The sequence below is a fragment of the Salvelinus namaycush genome, unplaced genomic scaffold (assembly GCF_016432855.1).
Source record: "Salvelinus namaycush isolate Seneca unplaced genomic scaffold, SaNama_1.0 Scaffold3577, whole genome shotgun sequence".
In the NCBI taxonomy this organism is placed as follows: Eukaryota; Metazoa; Chordata; class Actinopteri; order Salmoniformes; family Salmonidae; genus Salvelinus; species Salvelinus namaycush.
In genome coordinates this window covers 4,270-23,570 of record NW_024060538.1, presented here as the reverse complement: position 1 = coordinate 23,570, position 19,301 = coordinate 4,270, and the positions used below count along the sequence as shown (strand labels likewise).

Below are 19,301 nucleotides of genomic sequence, written 5' to 3'. Positions count from 1 at the left end.
TATTACCATCTAGTAGGGAGATGTCTTCAATACTGTCTACTACTATAGGACCTGTTACCATCTAGTAGGGAGATGTCTTCAATACTGTAGACTACTGTAGGACCTATTACCATCTAGTAGGGAGATGTCTTCATACTGTCTACTACTGTAGGACCTGTTACCATCTAGTAGGGAGATGTCTTCAATACTGTAGACTACTGTAGGACATATTACCATCTAGTAGGGAGATGTCTTCAATACTGTCTACTACATAGGACCTGTTACCATCTAGTAGGGAGATGTCTTCAATACTGTAGACTACTGTAGGACATATTACCATCTAGTAGGGAGATGTCTTCAATACTGTCTACTACTATAGGACCTGTTACCATCTAGTAGGGAGATGTCTTCAATACTGTAGACTACTGTAGGACTATTACCATCTAGTAGGGAGATGTCTTCAATACTGTCTATACTAGGACCTGTTACCATCTAGTAGGGAGATGTCTTCAATACTGTCTACTAGGACCTATTACCATCTAGTAGGGAGATGTCTTCAATACTGTAGACTACTGTAGGACATATTACCATCTAGTAGGGAGATGTCTTTAATACTGTAGACTACTGTAGGACCTGTTACCATCTAGTAGGCAAGATGTCTTCAATACTGTCTACTAGGGTCTATTACCATCTAGTAGGGAGATGTCTTCAATACTGTCTACATAGGACATATTACCATCTAGTAGGGAGATGTCTACAATACTGTCTACTAGGACATATTACCATCTAGTAGGGAGATGTCTACAATACTGTAGACTACTGTAGGACATATTACATCTAGTAGGGAGATGTCTTCAATACTGTCCACTAGGACATATTACCATCTAGTAGGGAGATGTCTTCAATACTGTCTACTACTATAGGACCTGTTACCATCTAGTAGGGAGATGTCTTCAATACTGTCTACTACTATAGGACCCTGTTACCATCTAGTAGGGAGATGTCTTCAATACTGTAGACTACTGTAGGACATATTACCATCTAGTAGGGAGATGTCTTCAATACTGTAGACTACTGTAGGACCTATTACCATCTAGTAGGGAGATGTCTTCAATACTGTCTACTACTATAGGACCTGTTACCATCTAGTAGGGAGATGTCTTCAATACTGTCTACTACTATAGGACCTGTTACCATCTAGTAGGGAGATGTCTTCAATACTGTCTACTAGGACCTATTACCATCTAGTAGGAGGATGTCTACAATACTGTCTACTAGGACCTATTACCATCTAGTAGGGAGATGTCTTCAATACTGTCTACTAGGACCTATTACCATCTAGTAGGGAGATGTCTTCCAATACTGTCTACTAGGAACCTATTACCATCTAGTAGGAGATGTCTTCAATACTGTCCTACTAGGACCTATTACCATCTAGTAGGGAGATGTCTTCAATACTGTCTACTAGGACCTATTACCATCTAGTAGGGAGATGTCTTCAATACTGTCTACTAGGACCTATTACCATCTAGTAGGGAGATGTCTACAATACTGTCTACTAGGACATATTACCATCTAGTAGGGAGATGTCTACAATACTGTCTACTAGGACCTATTACCATCTAGTAGGGAGATGTCTTCAATACTGTCTACTACTATAGGACCTGTTACCATCTAGTAGGGAGATGTCTTCAATACTGTCCACTACTGTAGGACCTATTACCATCTAGTAGGGAGATGTCTTCAATACTGTCTACTACTGTAGGACCTGTTACCATCTAGTAGGGAGATGTCTTCAATACTGTAGACTACTGTAGGACATATTACCATCTAGTAGGGAGATGTCTTCAATACTGTCTACTACTATAGGACCTGTTACCATCTAGTAGGGAGATGTCTTCAATACTGTAGACTACTGTAGGACATATTACCATCTAGTAGGGAGATGTCTTCAATACTGTCTACTACTATAGGACCTGTTACCATCTAGTAGGGAGATGCCTTCAATACTGTCCACTACTGTAGGACATATTACCATCTAGTAGGGAGATGCCTTCAATACTGTCTACTAGGACCTATTACCATCTAGTAGGGAGATGTCTTCAATACTGTCTACTAGGGTCTATTACCATCTAGTAGGGAGATGTCTTCAATACTGTCTACTAGGACATATTATCTTCTAGTAGGGAGATGTCTACAATACTGTCTACTAGGACATATTACCATCTAGTAGGGAGATATCTACAATACTGTAGACTACTGTAGGACATATTACCATCTAGTAGGGAGATGTCTTCAATACTGTCCACTAGGACATATTACCATCTAGTAGGGAGATGTCTTCAATACTGTCTACTACTATAGGACCTGTTACCATCTAGTAGGGAGATGTCTTCAATACTGTAGACTACTGTAGGACCTATTACCATCTAGTAGGGAGATGTCTTCAATACTGTCTACTACTGTAGGACCTGTTACCATCTAGTAGGGAGATGTCTACAATACTATAGACTACTGTAGGACCTATTACCATCTAGTAGGGAGATGTCTACAATACTGTAGACTACTGTAGGACCTATTACCATCTAGTAGGGAGATGTCTTCAATACTGTAGACTACTGTAGGACCTATTACCATCTAGTAGGGAGATGTCTACAATACTGTAGACTACTGTAGGACCTATTACCATCTAGTAGGGAGATGTCTACAATACTGTAGACTACTGTAGGACCTATTACCATCTAGTAGGGAGATGTCTTCAATACTGTCTACTACTGTAGGACCTATTACCATCTAGTAGGGAGATGTCTACAATACTGTAGACTACTGTAGGACCTATTACCATCTAGTAGGGAGATGTCTACAATACTGTAGACTACTGTAGGACCTATTACCATCTAGTAGGGAGATGTCTTCAATACTGTAGACTACTGTAGGACCTATTACCATCTAGTAGGGAGATGTCTTCAATACTGTAGACTACTGTAGGACCTATTACCATCTAGTAGGGAGATGTCTTCAATACTGTCTACTAGGACCTATTACCATCTAGTAGGGAGATGTCTTCAATACTGTAGACTACTGTAGAACCTATTACAATCTAGTGGGGAGATGTCTTCAATACTGTCTACTACTGTAGGACATATTACCATCTAGTAGGGAGATGTCTTCAATACTGTCTACTACTGTAGGACATATTACCATCTAGTAGGGAGATGTCTTCAATACTGTCTACTAGGACCTATTACCATCTAGTAGGGAGATGTCTTCAATACTGTCCACTACTGTAGGACATATTACCATCTAGTAGGGAGATGTCTTCAATACTGTCTACTAGGACCTATTACCATCTAGTAGGGCGATGTCTTCAATACTGTCTACTAGGACCTATTACCATCTAGTAGGGAGATGTCCTCAATACTGTCTACTACTATAGGACCTGTTACCATCTAGTAGGGAGATGTCTTCAATACTGTAGACTACTGTAGGACATATTACCATCTAGTAGGGAGATGTCTTCAATACTGTAGACTACTATAGGACCTGTTACCATCTAGTAGGGAGATGTCTTCAATACTGTCTACTACTGTAGGACATATTACCATCTAGTAGGGAGATGTCTTCAATACTGTAGACTACTGTAGGACCTATTACCATCTAGTAGGGAGATGTCTTCAATACTGTCTACTACTGTAGGACATATTATCATCTAGTAGGGAGATGTCTTCAATACTGTCTACTACTGTAGGACCTATTACCATCTAGTAGGGAGATGTCTTCAATACTGTCTACTACTGTAGGACATATTACCATCTAGTAGGGAGATGTCTTCAATACTGTCTGCTAGGACCGATTACCATCTAGTAGGGAGATGTCTTCAATACTGTAGACTACTGTAGGACCTATTACCATCTAGTAGGGAGATGTCTTCAATACTGTAGACTACTGTAGGACCTATTACCATCTAGTAGGGAGATGTCTTCAATACTGTCTACTAGGACCTATTACCATCTAGTAGGGAGATGTCTTCAATACTGTCTGCTAGGACCTGTTACCATCTAGTAGGGAGATGTCTTCAATACTGTAGACTACTGTAGGACCTATTACCATCTAGTAGGGAGATGTCTTCAATACTGTCTACTAGGACCTATTACCATCTAGTAGGGAGATGTCTTCAATACTGTCTGCTAGGACCTATTACCATCTAGTAGGGCGATGTCTTCAATACTGTAGACTACTGTAGGACCTATTACCATCTAGTAGGGCGATGTCTTCAATACTGTCTACTAGGACCTATTACCATCTAGTAGGGAGATGTCTTCAATACTGTAGACTACTGTAGAACCTATTACAATCTAGTAGGGAGATGTCTTCAATACTGTAGACTACTGTAGGACCTATTACCATCTAGTAGGGAGATGTCTTCAATACTGTCTACTAGGACATATTACCATCTAGTAGGGAGATGTCTTCAATACTGTAGACTACTGTAGGACCTATTACCATCTAGTAGGGAGATGTCTTCAATACTGTCTACTAGGACCTATTACCATCTAGTAGGGAGATGTCTTCAATACTGTCCACTAGGGTGTATTACCATCTAGTAGGGAGATGTCTTCAATACTGTAGACTACTGCAGGACCTGTTACCATCTAGTAGGGAGATGTCTTCAATACTGTCTACTACTGTAGGACCTGTTACCATCTAGTAGGGCGATGTCTTCAATACTGTCTACTAGGACCTATTACCATCTAGTAGGGAGATGTCTTCAATACTGTAGACTACTGTAGGACCTATTACCATCTAGTAGGGAGATGTCTTCAATACTGTAGACTACTGTAGGACCTATTACCATCTAGTAGGGAGATGTCTTCAATACTGTCTACTAGGGTCTATTACCATCTAGTAGGGAGATGTCTTCAATACTGTCTACTAGGACATATTACCATCTAGTAGGGAGATGTCTTCAATACTGTCTACTAGGACATATTACCATCTAGTAGGGAGATGTCTTCAATACTGTAGACTACTGTAGGACATATTACCATCTAGTAGGGAGATGTATTCAATACTGTCTACTAGGACCTATTACCGTCTAGTAGGGAGATGTCTTCAATACTGTCTACTAGGACATATTACCATCTAGTAGGGAGATGTCTTCAATACTGTCCACTAGGACATATTACCATCTAGTAGGGAGATGTCTTCAATACTGTCTACTAGGACCTATTACCATCTAGTAGGGAGATGTCTACAATACTGTCTACTAGGACATATTACCATCTAGTAGGGAGATGTCTTCAATACTGTCTACTAGGACCTATTACCATCTAGTAGGGAGATGTCTACAATACTGTCTACTAGGACATATTACCATCTAGTAGGGAGATGTCTTCAATACTGTCTACTAGGACCTATTACCATCTAGTAGGGAGATGTCTACAATACTGTCAACTAGGACATATTACCATCTACAGTAGTTAAATAGATAAATGAACCCTCACAAAAGACATTCTCACCATATACACCCCTCTCTTCTGACAGCATTAGAGGAAGTGTCACCACAAATAAAGAGGGAGAGAAACAAGCTCACGGCAGATTAAAACATAAATAAATAATAATATGCATAAATAATCTCCTCCAATAGGAAATGATTCAAACATGAATAAATAAATAATAATATGCATAAATAATCTCCTCCAATAGGAAATGAATTATCCGTTCGGTCACGTCTGGACAGTGTGTGTGTCAGACCTGTGATGCTCCACCTGTTACCAAGTCCCTGTTGACCTCTGGAGGTAAATAGGCAGCTCAGAGGTAGTGTGTGTGTGTGTGTTTGTGCGTGCGGGCGTGTGTGTGTTAGCGTACCTCCTACAGAGTCATGTTATTAGCCGCACGGCCGTTCGCACTTCCCTCTGTAGAGCCTTTCGGTCAGATGCCGAGCAGTTACCATACCAGGCGGTAATGCAACCGGTCAGGATGCTCTCGATGGTGCAGCTGTAGAAACTTTTGAGGATCTGGGGACCCATGCCAAATCTTTTCAGTCTCCTGAGGGGAATAGGTTTTGTCGCGGCCTCTTCACGACTGTCTTGTTATGTTTGGACCATGATAGTTTGTTGGTGATGTGGACATGTTAATGGGGGCCTGTTCAGCCCTCCTTTTCCTGTAGTCCACGACCACCTCCTTTGTCTTTCTCACATTGTTTATATAGTGTCAAAGGACACACACAGGTGTCTGTAATCATGGCCGGGTGTAGCCTGATATCATTGGTTCATTTAGAGATATAAATAGAACATAAAAAACATGAATGGATAGCATACGATCATAGATACAATATGGCTACATAGACCTACAAACATTTACAATGAACAGCAAAATCACAAGAGTGACTTCAGATCAAAGTCTACATTGAGACCGAAGGGAGCAAGGAATAACCTCTTGACGCTAGGGGTCAGATTTTTTTAATTTTTTTAAAAATAACGTTCCCAAGGTAAATGGACTATTTCTCAGGTCCAGATCGTAGAATATGCATATAATTTTCAGATTAGGATAGAAAACACTCCAAAGTTTCCAAAACTGTCAAAATATTGTCTGTGAATCTAACCCGGAAGTGATTTTTTAAATTTTTTTATCTGTGTTTCCTTGCCCGTCTTTCTTCCATTTAAAGGGGTATCAACCAGATTCCTTTTCCAATTGCTTCCTCAGGCTGTGACCAGGCTTTAGACATAGTTTTAGGCTTTTATTTTTGAAAAATGAGCGAGATTTTTCAAAACTAGTCAGGTGTCCTTTGATTAGTTCCTGCGCGCGAGAGAGGTAGCTCTCCATTTTCTTTCTCTCTTTATTGAATAGGTTACGGTCCGGTTGAAATAGTATCGATTATGTTTGTTAAAAACAACCTAAGGATTGATTATAAAAAACATTTGACATTTTTCTACGAACATTACGGATACTTTTTGGAATTTTCGTCGAACGGAACGAGGCTGTAGTTTTCTGAACATAACGCGCAACCAAAATGGCGTTTTTTTGTTATAAAAGTTATATTTATCGAACAAAAATAACATTTATTGTGTAACTGGGAGTCTCGTGAGTGCAAACATCCGAAGATTATCAAAGGTAAGCGATTAATTTTATTGCTTTTCTGACTTTCGTGACCATGCTAATTTGGGTCTAGCTGTTCTAGCATTGATTGATACACTCACAAAAGCTTGGATTGCTTTCGCTGCAAAGCATATTTTCAAAATCTGACACGATAGGTGGATTAACAACAAGCTAAGCTGTGTTTTGGTATATTTCACTTGTGATTGCATGATTATAAATATTTTTTGTAATATTTTGCGCCCTGCAATTCAGCGGTTGTTTAGGAAAATGATCCCGCTAAAGGGATCCGTAGCGCAGAGAAGTTAAATTAAAGATCCAGGCAGCCTCTCGTTTTCACAACAAATTGTCGAGGTCACCCCCTCTCCTTGGCAGGGTGACATGTTCGATGCCGATATAACGTAGGGACGAAATCGCTTCCAAATAGTGGGCCGCAACTGGGTAGGTCAAGTTTATGCACCTAATGGTGCTACGATGCTCCGAGATTCGTACTCTATATTTGTGCTTAGTTTTACTCACATCATTTTTACCACAAGAACAAGTTATAAGATAAATAACTGCCTTAGTGGAGCACGTTATAACACCTTTGATTGAAATTTCTTTCCCTGTTTGTTTAATTTACATTTGTAAGTGCCATTGCAGCCGTTACAATTATAGTTCCATCCAGTAGAGTCGCAAATAGACGTTGTGCAGGGTAAATTCTGGGTAAATCAGAGTTTACCAATTGATCACTGAGATTTCTGCTCCACTAAGGAGCAACATCATGACCAACTTTAGTGTTCTGTGTTTCAGAGAAACATCATGACCCACTTTAGTGTTCTGTGTTTTAGAGAAACATCATGACCAACTTTAGTCTTTACTGTTTTAGAGAAACATCATGACCAACTTTAGTGTTCTGTGTTTCAGAGAAACATCATGACCAACTTTAGTCTTTACTGTTTCAGAGAAACATCATGACCAACTTTAGTCTTTACTGTTTTAGAGAAACATCATGACCAACTTCTGACCTTGAAGCAGTTCAGAACGGACTGCTTCCTGTCCTTCTTTCTCTCTTTCTGTCGTTTTCCAACAGCAGTAATGGTTCATGAATCACATGTCTCTATTCCACTAAGACCTCATTGAAACACAAAGCAGAAAATGGAATCAGGGCTGTGTGTGTCATTCTTATCGAAAGTCCCGTTAACTCTCTCACAAAAACACACACACACACACACACACACACACACACACACACACACACACACACACACACACACACACACACACACACACACACACACACACACACACACACACACACACACACACACACACACACACACACACACACACACACACACACACACACACACACACCTCTAGCTCAATCTGGCCATCTCTGGTCACTGTCAGCAGCTAGTTAATGAGAAGGGGACTAAAATCAATGCACACACCATGGGAGGAATTCCTGATTACCTACCCCTCCTGTTTGTGTGTGTGTGTGTTCACCTTCCCAGTCCCCACAATGTCATCTACCCCGATTTCAATGAATCAATTACATTTGAAGGGGTGTATTTATTATAGATGTTGTTTAAGATTTGTTGATATTTTCGTCTTGTCTCCAGGTTGTCAGGAAACTGGTGTCCCCAGAATGTGGTGTGAGAACAGGTGTCCCCAGAATGTGGTGTGAGAACAGGTGTCCCCAGAATGTGGTGTGAGAACAGGTGTCCCCAGAAGGTGATATAAACACGTACAGTATGTGTGTGTGTGTCCTTTATCTTCTTCAGTGGGGAAAGAGAGAAATAAAGAAATACATTTTAAAGACGAACGTCATCTTGCCTGAATAACTTCTGCTGACTAATCTCTCCCTTTCTCTCTCCCTTTCTCCACCTCTCTCTCTCTCTTGCTCTCCCTCTCTTTCTCTCTCTCCCTCCCTCTCTCTCTTGCTCTCCCTCCACAGCAGCTCATATCTCTCAGAGTGTCAGTGTTTCTAGTGTCAATTACCAAATATAAAGTAACCTCCACACATCCTCTGTCTCCCCTCCCTCTCTCTCTCTTTCCCTCTGTTCTGACACTCTACCCTCCCTCTCTCTCTCTCTCCCTCTGTTCTGACTCTCTACCATCCCTCTCTCTCTCTTTCCCTCTGTTCTGACTCTCGACCCTCCCTCTCTCTCTCTTTCCCTCTGTTCTGACTCTCTCCCCTCCCTCTCTCTCTCTTTCCCTCTGTTCTGACTCTCTACCCTCCCTCTCTCTCTCTTTCCCTTTGTTCTGACTCTCCCCTCCCTCTCTCTCTCTTTCCCTCTGTTCTGACTCTCTACCCTCCCCTCTCTCTCTTTCCCTCTGTTCTGACTCTCTACCCTCCCTCTCTCTCTCTTTCCCTCTGTTCTGACTCTCTACCCTCTCTCTCTTTCCCTCTGTTCTGACTCTCTACCCTCTCTCTCTTTCCCTCTGTTCTGACTCTCTACCATCCCTCTCTCTCTCTTTCCCTCTGTTCTGACTCTCTACCCTCCCAGTATAGTATACACAGACTGGACAACAGGACAATGATCCTAAGCCCGGACTTGAACCCGATCGAACATCTCTGGAGAGACCTGAAAATAGCTGTACAGCAACGCTCCCCATCCAACCTGACAGAGTTTTAGAGGATCTGCAGAGAAGAATGGGAGAAACTCCCCAAATACAGGTGTGCCAAGCTTGTAGCGTCCTACCCAAGAAGACTCAAGGCTGTAATCACTGCCAAAGGTGCTTCAACAAAGTACTGAGTAAAGGGTCTGAATACTTATGTAAATGTGATATCTAAGTTTTTTTTAAATATACATCTGCACACATAAAATAAACTGTTTTTGCTTTGTAATTCTGGGTTATTGTGTGTAGATTGATGAGGGAAAAAACAATGTAATCCATTTTAGAATAAGGCTGTAACGTTACAAAATGTGTAAAAAGTCAAGGGGTCTGAATACTTTCTGAATGCACTATATCAGTATATTAGACTCTCTCTCTCGATGCAGTGATGTTGTTTTCATCACTTCTGGTTTAACACTGCCATCAAGTGGTGATTGTCCAAACTGCACCACTGTTAAGATATAAAACGAGAGAGAGCAGAGAGTGTGAGAGAGAGAGATAGCAGAGAGAGAGAGAAGAGAGCAGAGCAGAGAGAGAGCAGAGAGCAGGGAAGAGAGAGCAGAGAAAAGAGAGAGCGAGCGGGTGAGAGCAGAGAGAGAGCAGAGAGCAGAGCGAGAGAGCAGAGAGCAGGCTGAGAGAGCAGAGCGCATTAGAGACGAGAGAGCAGAGAGCATTAGAGAGAGATCAGAGAGAGCAGAGTGAGAGAGAGAGCAGAGAGAGGGCAGAGAGAGAGAGCAGAGAACGCAGAGGGAGAGAGAACAGAGAGAGAGAGCAGAGAGGAGGCTGAGAGAGAAGAGAGAGCAGAGAGGGCAGAGAGAGAGCAGTGAAAAGAGAGAGCAGAGAGAGCAGAAAACAGAGAGAGAGAGCAGAGAAGAGAGAGAAGAGAGAGCAGAGAGAGGGCAGAGAGAGCAGAGCAGAAAACAGAGAGAGAGCAGAGAACAGAGAGAGAGAGAGCAGAGAGAAGAGAGAGAGCAGAGAGTGAACTATGTTGCTATAGTGACCCTGCATCACAACACTCTGTAGCTATAGTGACCCTGCATCACAACACTCTGTTGCTATAGTAACCCTGCATTACAACACTCTGTTGTACAATTTGTTTAATTCAATTCTACATATTTAATTGTTTGTATTTCATTTCATATTAGTTTCATGTTTCAACCAGTCGCAGGTTAACGTCAACCTGACAGAGGAAACGTAACATCAATAACCAAACTGTTTTCACAATTAACAGGCTTTTCTTGTTTCAACTATGTTTTATTATGAAAAGTACAATATATCCTTGTATACTTGTACAACTATGGAGCATTTGTCCATATATAATTATACAATTTGTTATTCAACATAAAAGACACACAACAAATTATCACATTGGTATTTTAACAGTGTTATTGTCAAAATTATAGGAAGACACGCATGTGTGTGTCCTGTGTGTGTGTGTGTGTGTGTGTGTGTGTGTGTGTGTGTGTGTGTGTGTGTGTGTGTGTGTGTGTGTGTGTGTATGTTTCTCCAGTGTGTGTGTGTGTGTCCTGTGTGTGTGTGTGTACACTGTGTGTGTGTGTGTGTCCAGTGTGTGTGTATCTGTCCAGTGTGTGTGTGTGTGTGTATGTGTCCAGTGTGAGTGTGTGTGTCCAGTGTGTGTGTGTGCGTGTGTGTGTATGTGTCCAGTGTGAGTGTGTGTGTGTGGGTGTGTGTGTTTGTCCAGTGTGTGTGTGTTTGTCCAGTGTGTGTGTGTGTGTACAGTGTGTGTGTCAAGTGTGTGTGTGTGTGTGTGTGTACAGTGTGTGTGTGTCTGTCCAGTTTGTGTGTGTGTGTGTGTGTGTCCAGTGTGTGTGTATCTGTCCAGTGTGAGTGTGTATGTGCCCAGTGTGTGTGTGTGTGTCCAGTGTGTGTGTGTGTGTGTGTCCAGTGTGAGTGTGTGTGTCCAGTGTGAGTGTGTGTGTCCAGTGTGAGTGTGTGTGTCCAGTGTGAGTGTGTGTGTGTGTGTGTCCAGTGTGTGTGTGTCCAGTCTGTGTGCGTGTGTCTGTCCAGTGTGTGTGTGTGTCCAGTGTGTGTGTGTGTGTGTCCTGTGTGAGTGTGTGTGTCCAGTGTGTGTGTCTGTCCAGTGTGTGTGTCCAGTCTGTGTGTGTGTGTCTGTCCAGTGTGTGTGTGTGTCCAGTGTGTGTGTGTGTGTGAGTCCAGTGTGAGTGTGTGTGTGTGTATCCAGTGTGTGTGTGTGTGTGTGTGTCCAGTGTGTGTGTGTGTCCAGTGTGTGTGTGTGTGTGTCCAGTGTGTGTGTGTCCAGCGTGTGTGTGTGTCAGGTTATTATTTCAGGGACACTGAGGAGTCAACATAATAAACCCTAAACCCTGGATAGAGGGGCTCAGTGAATGTGGAGGTGAATGTGTACAGGTGGGTCAGTGTGTCAGAGGAGGCTCTATAGAAGGACAGAGTGCCGGCTGGCCAGTCCAGATACACTCCTACTCTGTGGGAGCTGGAGGAGGGGACGTCTATGGTAGTGGGATTATTATTGTGACAGGCAGAGTAACGGTTGTCAGAGCAGAACAGACTCCAGGACTTGTCATTGTATCCAAGACAACAGTCATCACCCCCTCCTCTCCTACTGATTCCTTTATATGTCACTCCTATATTAGCCTCTCTCCCACTCGACTCTACCTCCCAGTAACAGCGCCCAGTCAGACCCTCTCTACACAGCACCTGTTCACAGTCCTCAAATCTCTCTGGGTGATCAGGATACGGCTGCTTCTCTCTCCTACGTGTCACCATTCTGTTCTCCTCAGACAGAGGAGTCTGTCTACTGTGTTTAGGTCCAGTGTGAGATCACAGACATCTGATGGATGAACCCAGACACAAAATTAGAAATCATCATCATTCACATTAGAATGTTAACTCACTTTTCACTAATTCATTTAATGTAGATGTTTCTAGGTATCAAAAGGAGAAGTTAAGGTAACTTGAGACTTGTTGAATGATCATATGTTATACTGTATGGTAATATAAAACACACTTATTCCCATTAATTACACACACACACACACACACACACACACACACACACACACACACACACACACACACACACACACACACACACACACACACACACACACACACACACACACACACACACACACACACACACACACATTGTCAAAGCAACTCTTTTGTAAACGTTGGTGTCCCTGATTTCTGCTTCTGTAGAACTACAGCTGATATTTAATATGACCAAGTAAGTAATGATGGCGGTCTTTGACTTTGACTTAACTTGAATTAAGACTTATTCTTAGTCATATTCTTCACAGCAGTCAACACTCACATTTTCTAAGCCCAGGTTTCATTGTGTACTCTCCACCATGTTCCACACTGTAGCGGTAAGCAGAAGAACAGACAGTCATTGAGGGATACACACACACACACACACACACACACACACACACACACACACACACACACACACACACACACACACACACACACTGGACACACACACAGTCAGCATATGTTTGTCTTAACTAGCCTGATAAGTCCAACATGTCTGATATGAACATTGACATAAACCCTCTACATACTTGAGTTTCTCCAGTCTGCAGTGTGGATCCTCCAGTCCAGCAGAGAGCAGTCTGACTCCTGAGTCTCCTGGGTGATTGTAGCTCAGGTCCAGCTCTCTCAGGTGTGAGGGGTTTGACCTCAGAGCTGAGACCAGAGAAGCACAGCCTTCCTCTGTGACTAGACAGCCTGACAGCCTGACAAAGAGATCATCATGACTTCACTATGTGTGTCTGGTAAACACATGTGGATCTGGTGAACAGGTATCACTCGTTGACCAACTACAGGAATACTGACCTCAGATTCTCCAGTTTACAGTGGGGATTCCCCAGTCCAGCAGAGAGCAGCTTCACTCCTGAATCCTTCAGGTCATTGTTAGTCAGATCCAGCTCTCTCAGGTGTGAGGGGTTTGACTCCAGAGCTGAGACCAGAGAAGCACAGCCTTCCTCTGTGACTAGACAGCCTGACAGCCTGCAAAGAGTCAAATCATATTAAAATCACACTGATATTCTTTGGTGGTGAAAATAGTGGCAGTATAACGTTTTAACATTTTCAGATACATCAGCGTCCTGAAACCTGCCATATCTACTCATAAATGAATGTTTCATTATTTGAAATGACAAATTATCAAAGTATTGCCTGCAGATAGAAACATGTATAGTACAAATATTTGAGTAGACTGACCAGACCAGTTTAAAAAGCAGTATCATTCAAAAGACAGACAGCGAGGTATCAGATTTAGATTGTATTGAGTAAACAGTCCACACCATATCTATAATGACAGTGAGGTATCAGATTTAGATTGTATTGAGTATACAGTCCACACCATATCTATAATGACAGTGAGGTATCAGATTTAGATTGTATTGAGTATACAGTCCACACCATATCTATAATGACAGTGAGGTATCAGATTTAGATTGTATTGAGTATACAGTCCACACCATATCTATAATGACAGTGAGGTATCAGATTTAGATTGTATTGAGTATACAGTCCACACCATATCTATTTTGACAGTGAAGCTAACATTTTAAATGTGGCTCTATACTCCAACATTTTGGATTTCAGATCAAATGTTTCATATGAGGTGACAGAATATAATGTCACCTTTTATTTGAGGGTATTTTAATACATATCTGTTTCACCATTTAGAAAAATAAAATAATAATAAAAGCACTTTATGTATCTAGTCCCCCTATTTGAAGAAGTCATAAGTATTCTGACCAATTCACTTAGTGTATTAAAGTAGTCAAAAGTTTAGTATTTGGTCCCATATTCCTTGAACGCAATGACTACATCAAGCCTGTGACGGCCATGATTAAGAAAGATCATGAATGAATCATGAATAATAATGAGTGAGAGAGTTACAGAGGCTACAACAAAACATGCTAACCTCTCACCATTACCAATAACAGAGGCTACAACAAAACATGCTAACCTCTCAGCATTACCAATAACAGAGACTACAACAAAACATGCTAACCTCTCACCATTACCAATAACAGAGGCTACAACAAAACATGCTAACCTCTCACCATTACCAATAACAGAGGCTACAACAAAACATGCTAACCTCTCACCATTACCAATAACAGAGACTACAACAAAACATACTAACCTCTCACCATTAACCTCAAATAAAAGGTGACATTCTGTACTGTCACCTAATATGAAACATTCTACCTCAAATCCAAAATGCTGGAGCATAGCACCAAATGTAAAACTGTAAGCTTCACTGTCCAAACACATATGGTGTGGACTCTTGTGTGTCTGGTAAACACATGTGGAATTGGTGAACAGTTATCACTTGTTGACCAACTACAGGAATACTGACCTCAGAGTCTCCAGTTTACAGTGGGGATTCCCCAGTCCAGCAGAGAGCAGCTTCACTCCTGAATCCTTCAGGTCATTGTTACTCAGATCCAGCTCTCTCAGGTGTGAGGTGTTTGAACTGAGAACTGAGGCCAACACTTTACAGGATGTGTCTGTGAGTTTACAGCCAGTGAGTCTGCCAACACAGAAGAAATACAATGACAGACAGGTTGTATTAAAATGTTACGCTTAGCTTTCCCTGCTTACACTGTTACCCGTACACAAATAATGTGTATATTGTGCATTCATGGTTCAATGCTATAACATTTCTGATCAGTTTATATTATAGTTTAAGAGTTTTCAGCTGATAGAAAGTTTATTCAGCCAATGAAAATACTGTTGTTCCTATACACAGTAAAGTTTGGTCTGAGGGATACTTGACTACTTATAGAGCCAGTCAGCTATACAGTACTGCTATAACTACAATTTATTTTGGTGTGCGATATTTACAATAATACTTACAGAGCTTTCCTGCAGCCTCTCACAGCTGGGAGCAGTCTCCTACGACCCTCCTCTGATGTCTTGTATTCCTTCAGGTTAAACACCTCCAGAACCTCCTCTGATATCTGCAGCATGTAGGCCAGCGCTGAACACTGAGCAAGGGAGAGGTTTTTGGATCTGTTCTCTGACCTCAAGTACGCTTGGATTTCCTCCTGTACTGAATGGTCTTTCATCTCTATCAGACAGTGGAAGAGATTGATGCACCTCTCAGGGGAGACGTTCTTCCTCTGCATCACCTTAAGGGATCGGATTGTTTTCTGGACGCTCTCTGGACTGCTTTCTGTCTGTGTCACCAGACCTCGTAGGAGTTTCTGATTGGACTCCAGTGACATGCCATGAAGGAAGCGGACAAAAAGGTCCAGGTGTCCATTCTTACTCTCCAAGGCTTTATCCACGGTATTCTTCAGCAGCTCATCCAAGGTTAGCTTTTCAAACGTACCTCTAGACTTTCTCTTGAGGAAGGGCTTCAGTGCATCCATGTTCTTGGTTGTGTAACAATGGTACATGTAGACAGCTGAGAGAAACTCCTGAATGCTCAGATGAACAAAGCAGTACACCACTCTCTGAAATAACACAGACTCTTCTTTAAAGATTTGTGTGCACACTCCTGAGTACACTGAGGCTTCTTTGACATCAAGGCCAACCTCTTTCAGGTCTTCTTCATAGAACATGAGATTACCCTTCTCCAGATTTTCAAACGCCAGCTTCCCCAGCTTCAGAAGAACTTCCTTATCTGACTCCATGAGCTCCTCTTGATCCATCTCATTTCTTCCATGATACTTCTGGTTCTTCAGGCTGGTCTGAATGAGCAGGAAGTGTATGGACATCTCAGTCAGAGTCTTGGGCATCTCTTCTCTCTTATGTTCCAGCATGTGTTCAAGGACTATTGCAGAAATCCAACAGAAGACTGGAATGTGGCACATGATGTGGAGGCTCCTTGATGTCTTTATGTGTGAGATGATTCTGCTGGCCAGGTCCTCATCACTGAATCTCTTCCTGAAGTACTCCTCCTTCTGTGGGTCATTGAACCCTCGTACCTCTGTCACCTGGTCAACACACTTAGGGGGGATCTGATTGGTTGCTGCTGGTCGGGTAGTTATCCATAGGAGAGCAGAGGGAAGCAGATTCCCCTTGATGAGGTTGGTCAGCAGAACATCAACAGATGATGTCTGGGTGACATCAGACACCTTTTCATTGTGCTGGAAATCCAATGGAAGTCTGCTTTCATCCAAACCATCAAAGATGAACATAGCTTTACAGGCAGTGAGTTTCTCTGCATTGTCTATGTCTAGTTCTGTGTGGAAGTCATTTAAAAGTCTGAGAAGACTGTACTGGAGATCTTTGATCAAGTTCAGCTCCCGGAAAGGAAGCACAAATATGATGTCCACATCTTGGTTTGCCTTCCCTTCAGCCCAGTCTAGGATGAACTTCTGCACAGAGACAGTTTTTCCGATGCCAGCGATGCCCTTCGTCAGCACAGTTCTGATGCTTCTCTCTTGGCCAGGTAAGGGTTTAAACATGTCATTGCAGTGGATTGCTGTGTCATGTGAGGTTGGTGTCCTGGATGCTGTCTCTAGCTGCCACACCTCATGTTCGTTGTTAACCCCTTCACTCTCTCCTTCTGTGATGTAGAGCTCTGTGTAAATCCTGTTGAGGGGAGTTTGGTTCCCTGCTGTTTCGATGCCTTCTATCACACATTCATACCTCCTTCTCAGGCTGTCTTTATGGTTTACTATAGCTCTCTGCAGACTGTCTTTATGGTTTACTATAGCTCTCTGCAGGCTGTCTTTATGGTTTACTATAGCTCTCTGCAGACTGTCTTTATGGTTTTCAGAGCCTCTTGCTTCATTGGGTTCACTCAGGTGATGTAGTAGAGGACGTGTTCTGGATCTCTTTCTACACTGAGGACAGTCATAGTCTCCTGAAGGAGCAGGTTTCTCCCAGTATCTGTTGATGCACTGTCTGCAGAACCTGTGTCCACAGGTGATAGAGACTGGATCCCTCAGAACCTGCTGACACACTGCACAGCTGGACTGATCCTCTGGCAGAGTAGACCATCCACTACAGAGATAAAGGAGAGATATACTGATCCTCTAGCAGAGTAGACCATCCACTACAGAGATAAAGGAGAGAGAGATACTGATCCTCTAACAGAGTAGACCATCCACTACAGAGATAAAGGAGAGAGAGATACTGATCCTCTAACAGAGTAGACCATCCAATACAGAGATATCGGAGAGAGAGATCCTGATCCTCTAACAGAGTAGACCATCCACTACAGAGATAAAGGAGAGAGAGAGATACTGATCCTCTAAGAGAGTAGACCATCCACTACAGAGATAAAGGAGAGAGAGAGAGATACTGATCCTCTAACAGAGTAGACCATCCACTACAGAGATAAAGGAGAGAGTGATACTGATCCTCTAACAGAGTAGACCATCCACTACAGAGATAAAGGACAGAGAGATACTGATCCTCTAACAGAGTAGACCATCCACTACAGAGATAAAGGAGAGAGATACTGATCCTCTAACAGAGTAGACCATCCACTACAGAGATAAAGGAGAGAGATACTGATCCTCTAGCAGAGTAGACCATCCACTACAGAGATAAAGGAGAGAGAGATACTGATCCTCTAACAGAGTAGACCATCCACTACAGAGATAAAGGAGAGAGAGATACTGATCCTCTAACAGAGTAGACCATACACTACAGAGATAAAGGAGAGAGATACTGATCCTCTAACAGAGTAGACCATCCACTACAGAGATAAAGGAGAGAGAGAGATACTGATCCTCTAAGAGAGTAGACCATCCACTACAGAGATAAAGGAGAGAGAGAGAGATACTGATCCTCTAACAGAGTAGACCATCCACTACAGAGATAAAGGAGAGAGTGATACTGATCCTCTAACAGAGTAGACCATCCACTACAGAGATAAAGGACAGAGAGATACTGATACTCTAACAGAGTAGACCATCCACTACAGAGATAAAGGAGAGAGAGAGATACTGATCCTCTAACAGAGTAGACCATCCACTACAGAGATAAAGGAGAGAGAGAGAGACTGATCCTCTAACAGAGTAGACCATCCACTACAGAGATAAAGGAGAGAGAGATACTGATCCTCTAACAGAGTAGACCATCCACTACAGAGATAAAGGAGAGATAGATACTGATCCTCTAACAGAGTAGACAATCCACTACAGAGATAAAGGAGAGAGAGATACTGATCCTCTAACAGAGTAGACCATCCACTACAGAGATAAAGGAGAGAGAGATACTGATCCTCTAACAGACTAGACCATCCAATACAGAGATAAAGGAGAGAGAGAGATACTGATCCTCTAACAGAGTCGACCATCCACTACAGAGATAAAGGAGAGAGAGAGAGACTGATCCTCTAACAGACTAGACCATCCAATACAGAGATATCGGAGAGAGAGATCCTGATCCTCTAACAGAGTAGACCATCCAGTACAGAGATAAAGGAGAGAGAGATACTCATCCTCTAACAGAGTAGACCATCCACTACAGAGATAAAAGAGAGAGATACTGATCATCTAACAGAGTAGACCATCCACTACAGAGATAAAGGAGAGAGATACTGATCCTCTAACAGAGTAGATAATCCACTACAGAGATAAAGGAGAGAGAGAGAGACTGATCCTCTAACAGAGTAGGCCATCCACTACAGATATAAAGGA

The 19,301-nt window shown here is 42.3% G+C and overlaps 1 protein-coding gene across 1 annotated transcript; it reads right to left on the bottom strand.

Moving 5' to 3' along the window:
- Window positions 1–15,551: 15,551 nt before the first annotated feature.
- On the bottom strand, window positions 15,552–17,655 carry LOC120040507 (NLR family CARD domain-containing protein 3-like; the record flags this gene model as incomplete). Its single annotated transcript, XM_038985622.1, has 1 exon — window positions 15,552–17,655. A coding segment is annotated over one exon (2,104 nt), but the record flags the coding sequence as incomplete, so codon positions are not given.
- Window positions 17,656–19,301: the final 1,646 nt, after the last annotated feature.